At 40.7% G+C, this 4,862-nt stretch overlaps 2 protein-coding genes across 3 annotated transcripts in view; one reads left to right on the forward strand and one right to left on the reverse strand.

The window, feature by feature from the left end:
- The window catches only part of EIF4A2 (eukaryotic translation initiation factor 4A2), a 6,478-nt gene extending 4,496 nt beyond the window's left edge, over positions 1 to 1,982 (forward strand). The window contains exons 11-12 of one of the 2 annotated variants that reach the window (XR_004160966.1): positions 559 to 664; positions 1,314 to 1,420. Coding sequence is in view for 1 of the 2 variants with exons in the window: in XM_010716843.3 (XP_010715145.1) it covers positions 1,314 to 1,458 (145 nt within the window). In the remaining variant the exon portion in view is untranslated. Of the gene's footprint in view, positions 1 to 558; positions 665 to 1,313 lie in introns of both variants that reach the window. The other variant, XM_010716843.3, reaches the window with a different exon arrangement.
- A 592-nt stretch (positions 1,983 to 2,574) lies between these two features.
- Positions 2,575 to 4,862, reverse strand: part of RFC4 (replication factor C subunit 4) — an 11,608-nt gene continuing 9,320 nt past the window's right edge. Inside the window, exons 8-10 of the mRNA XM_031555177.1 lie at positions 4,614 to 4,694; positions 3,136 to 3,252; positions 2,575 to 2,753 (exon numbers count right to left, since the gene is read on the reverse strand). Coding sequence (XP_031411037.1) covers positions 2,658 to 2,753; positions 3,136 to 3,252; positions 4,614 to 4,694 — 294 coding nt within the window. The 3' untranslated portion in view covers positions 2,575 to 2,657. The remainder of the gene's footprint in view (positions 2,754 to 3,135; positions 3,253 to 4,613; positions 4,695 to 4,862) is intronic.

Genomic DNA, 4,862 nt, shown 5'->3' on the forward strand with positions numbered 1-4,862 from the left:
AACTAGCAGGAAGTAAATGCATTGGCTTTTTTATGCTTGAAAAAAGCCCTGATTTGTACACAGTCCTGAGATGAGGGAGGAGCAGAGCTCTTAAGTCTTTTTAAAAAGCAGTGGGAAAACTTAGAATTATGCTGAGTTCAGCAGTGGCTGATCCATGTGTTGTTGAGGTGTGGGTGAACTGCCTCGTTGTGTTCCAGGTTGTAGCAGATGATGACAGTGCCATTTTTGGCATAGCATCTTGCCAGCAAGGTTGTTAGCTGGATCCTAGGTCCTAGCTAATCCTCACTTGCTTTACTGCTGCTGCTGCTCAGTCACTAGACATTAATGTTAGCAAGCTTAGTGGTTTAAATCTGCCTTCACTCCTGGAGGACTAATTGTGTTCATGTTTTGTGTGCCTTGTTTGCTCTTGGTGGCTCCTGCAGTGGTATTCTTTCCTCTGTGGTCTGTGTCTTCTGGTAGCAATTTGAGTTTTGTTTCCCTAGGTTTAGTTTAACTGCTTCAGTGACTGTCCCTAAATTAAGTAAACTGTGCTTTATTACTTGATGTAAAAAAATACAGGAGTCGATAGCAGCAGTTGATGACACAAGATGGTGCTCAGAAACGGCGTTGACGTAATTTAGGACGTGGATTCGTAAGCGGCACAGTTTGAATAAAGAGCGAGTCGGTATTTATATTTCTTTTGTCATGATTATTCACTAAGTTCTGTGAGCCATTGCTGTGTGTAGCCCTTGTTGACAAGGTGCTGTATTGGGCAGTCCACAGGAAGGTAGAACTGATGGTGGGTGTAACTAAATTGTGACGTAGACTCCTAGAACAGTGAGCTTACATTTTTTTTGTCTTTACAACAACCCTAAGTTTTCCCACTGGAACCATCAACGTCAAATTAAAATTCCATGTTATTGGATGAACTTAAGTTCTGATTTTTGGAAGATAAGCTATTTCTGTACACCATGTGCTTGAGATTGGATGCATGTGGTATGGGCTTCTAGTTCCGAGGAGGGGAGGAGGGAGAAGGAAGTCAGCACATTGTACTGCAGTACCAACCATTATGTGAAGATCTTACTTTGCAGCCAAAAGTGTAACCTTCTCTGCTCTGCTACTCTCCATAGGATGGACACTTGAATACTGTTGGCACTAACTGCTAGTTTTTCTTAACCAGAGGTGACGGTCAGCAGCTAGTCCAGTAAACACAGCATAAACTGGCCACTGGCAGATAAAAACAGGAGTTAATGAATGGATCTCTTCATTTTTAAAGTATTTTAAGTGAATGGAGTAGTTAACTTGTGCATAAATGTGTTCTCTGTTCTGTGCAGAATTGGCCGAGGAGGTCGTTTTGGCAGGAAGGGTGTGGCTATAAACTTTGTCACTGAAGAGGACAAGAGGATTCTGCGTGATATTGAGACATTCTACAATACTACAGTGGAGGAGATGCCAATGAATGTGGCTGATCTCATTTAATCCCTGGAGAGGAGATGGTTTGAATGCAGTGCTCGCTGTTGCTGAATAGGCGATTCACTTGCATTGTGCTTCTTTCTTTGGGGATATATTGAATCTTGTCTCAATGCTCATAACGGATCAGAAAAACAGATTTTTGATAAGCGAAGCGACTTTTTGTCGTGAGCTCTTGTGGGGGAAGCCACTGGCTTTATCCACTTTAGGGTTAGACTGTTGGGGTTGGGTGGAAAGTCATGGGGTCTGTAAATTTTTTCTTTATTAGAAATTTATTTCCTAGTTCCATAGAAGTGGTTGTATTAGATGTTCTTTATCATTTAATAATTTACTTATGGACTAAAAGATATAAGTGCTGTATAAAATCAGCCAATTATGTTAAACTAGCCTACCTTCCTTTATTGTATGTACTTACCCTTCAGACTGAATTGGAAAGGCCTTTCAAAATCTCAAAACTTTTATAAGAGCATTAAAATGCATTTTTGTTTGATATGTATTTATTCAATAAAGTATTTAATTAGTGGTAAGTGTGATCTGGACCCTGTTGCTAAGCCCCAGCAAGCAAGCAATCATACTATTGTCTTAGTTAGGGTTAAACCCAGTAAAATTTGCCATATTGCACATGTCTTAATGAAGTTTGAATGTTCAATAAAATACTTCTATATTCACTTAGTGTCTTTTTTCAGTTGGTTGGGCCTTATTAAGGGGGAGGGGAGCAGCTGTCATGCCTTCCTGTGGCACCTCAGCCTTTATTTCTCATACTGCATGCAGTTGAGTACAGGACCAATTTGTATGCAGGAGCTGCTGTTTACCTGTTATATTGTGAAAGAAATGGATTTAAGGCTAGAGCAAATGCAACAGCCTTTGAAATTCACTTGTAACTAAAGTGAGACCTGGCTGTTCATCATCTTCTGCAGTGCACTTTTTTCACTACCCCACCAAAGCCACAATCCATTTACTGTAAAGTGTTTCCTGCTGCATTTAATGTCACAGGCTTTGGTAAAAGATGCTCCTTTGGCTTCCAGTGGCTGACATGTGATTCCTTCTTCGTCCTCTTTTCAAAGGTCCCAAGCTCAAGTAAGCAAATAGGTCACTCTCATGCTTCTTTTAATTAAACCATGACTATTTACTGAGCAGTTCCTTTATTGTAAAAACAATACAAAAGTAGGCAGATCCCACAACCACCAAGGTAACTGCTGCTGGAGGAGTTAGGTGTTTTGCGTTAGCTGCTGCATCACAAGGGCACACAGACTTATCAACTGCAAGTATTCATCAGCACCATCTGCCAAACATTTGTCCACTTCCTGCAAACAGAAACGAGAGGTTAAAACCCTTTACAAACCGTTATGTTCAGACAGCTGTTTACAAGCTATTACAAAGGAGAGCAACCTGGCTAAGTTGGCAACTGGTTAATTGTGAGCACTGGACAAATTGGAGCCAAACATCATGTCCCCCTCAGACCACACCAGGAAAGACAAGTTTTTGCAAGGAAGCCAAGACTTCACAGGGAGAAAGGGAGATGCACCACTCACACTGCAAATGACAGAGTAGTTAATCTCTTCTACCTGGATTACACCAAGAAATACTGGAAACTAAATCGGAGCTAATTACTTGAGGTAAAAAAAAAAAAAGAGAAGTTAACCACTAATAACTTCTTTCCCCTAAAAAGATAAACTATAAACTTACTGCAAGCTTCTCAACGATGATTGATTTCTGCTTGTCGCTGAAGTCTTCGCTCTCAACAACAAGATCATGAAGCTGGCTTATGAGCTGAGCAACAGCATACCCCTCACTTATAAGATTCTGTGTAAGGGTAGAAGAAAATGGAAATAATTAAGCAGTAGAACACAGGAAAATGGAAGATCAATTTGAAAAACCGTCTGAACCAGAAGACTGTACTGGAACCTATTGTGGAACTTCATGTTGTACAGGATAGCGAGTTTACATGCAGCCCAGCATTCTGCCTCACAGTGACCCAAAGTGAGCACCAAAGAGCACAGCAGGCATAGTGCAGTGTTTGCCTAAGTGTTGTCCCAGCTCCAGACAACTCACATCTCCAGGATTTTGTTAGCTGGAGCCACTCTGAGCAACCTCTGATGAACCTGTCCAAACTCACTCTAAAATTAGGAAAGCTCAGCACCACGTGACAGTTTCACAGCCTTCACATTTTGAAGTGCAGCCAATTTTGATTTATTTTCTTCATCTGATATTGAGTAACCTCAGACATACACAGAACTGTAAGGCCAGAAGTTTTTAAATTAAAAACTATGGCTACTGAAGATGCCATTTTTTTTTCCTTTTTGTTAAACCAGTAGTGCCATGTGGCAGTAAATATCGAGAAGAGTATCCATTAAGCCATTTAAGCAGACAGAAGTTTAGGAAAATAGAAAAGTAAGTGCAATCTGGTACAAAACAGAGTACCATGCTTTATAAAAGCATGCAGTCAAATTCTGTCAATTGTTCACCAAGTGCTAATATTGAAGCAAAACCCCATTGTAGCAGGGAATGGTACAGGACGCTCAGCTATCAGGGATTCCTCCTAGATTCAAGATCCAGTTCAACACCATCTAAACTTAAACTCATGATATTAGGAACTTCACATTCTTCACAGCTCTTGTTTGTATTAGAGAAAATAAATCCACCTCCATAAACCAGCAGCTTGTGCCTTCTCCAGCAAGATCTATTTTAAGTCACTGCAGTTGGTAAGACAAACTTACTGTACTGTAAGATTCATGAATTATTTTAAGACTGAAGGCTTATTACAGCTGTATTCAGATACTTCTCATCTAACACAGCTTCTGTGTTGCTATGTAGGTGACTAGTTCAGAGACCAGTCCTGTCCACTGAAGATGCAATTCTAAAGCTCTGAACTAAGCATCTCACTATGAATTCCTACTGTGCCTAATCTTGTCTAACAGCTCTACATGCCATCAGTTTAGTTCAGGAGAAAGACAGTTAACACTGGTAGGGAATCTTGTTTTGCAGCTTTCACAACTTCCTCAGAAGGGAGAGCTCAGCATACTATCAGGTGAAAGACGTGCTTCTGGAAATGTACCTCCTGACTGATGTGATGCCACATGGTTCTCAGCAGCAGTGCCATAACAATGGATTCACAGGGCAGTGACCTAAAAAAATATTTAGGCTAGAGCACTAAGGGACTCTACCTTTGCCACTGTTTCCAGTTTCTCAAATGAACCACTCCAACAGGCAGACAGCAGTCCATCTATCGTTTCTCTTGGGATGACCTGCAACAGGAAGTTACATTTCTTACTTTCAACTGGGTGCACTCAGAATTCAGCCAAGACTGAAGCTGACGTTTACAGCAGCAAATATGAACTGTTCATAAAGGAGACCATTCCATTCTTCTACTCACCAAACCACTCCCAAGTTTCTCAGACAAACTAGATAATTTT

Source organism: Meleagris gallopavo, chromosome 11 (genome assembly GCF_000146605.3).
Source record: "Meleagris gallopavo isolate NT-WF06-2002-E0010 breed Aviagen turkey brand Nicholas breeding stock chromosome 11, Turkey_5.1, whole genome shotgun sequence".
Lineage (NCBI taxonomy): Eukaryota > Metazoa > Chordata > Aves > Galliformes > Phasianidae > Meleagris > Meleagris gallopavo.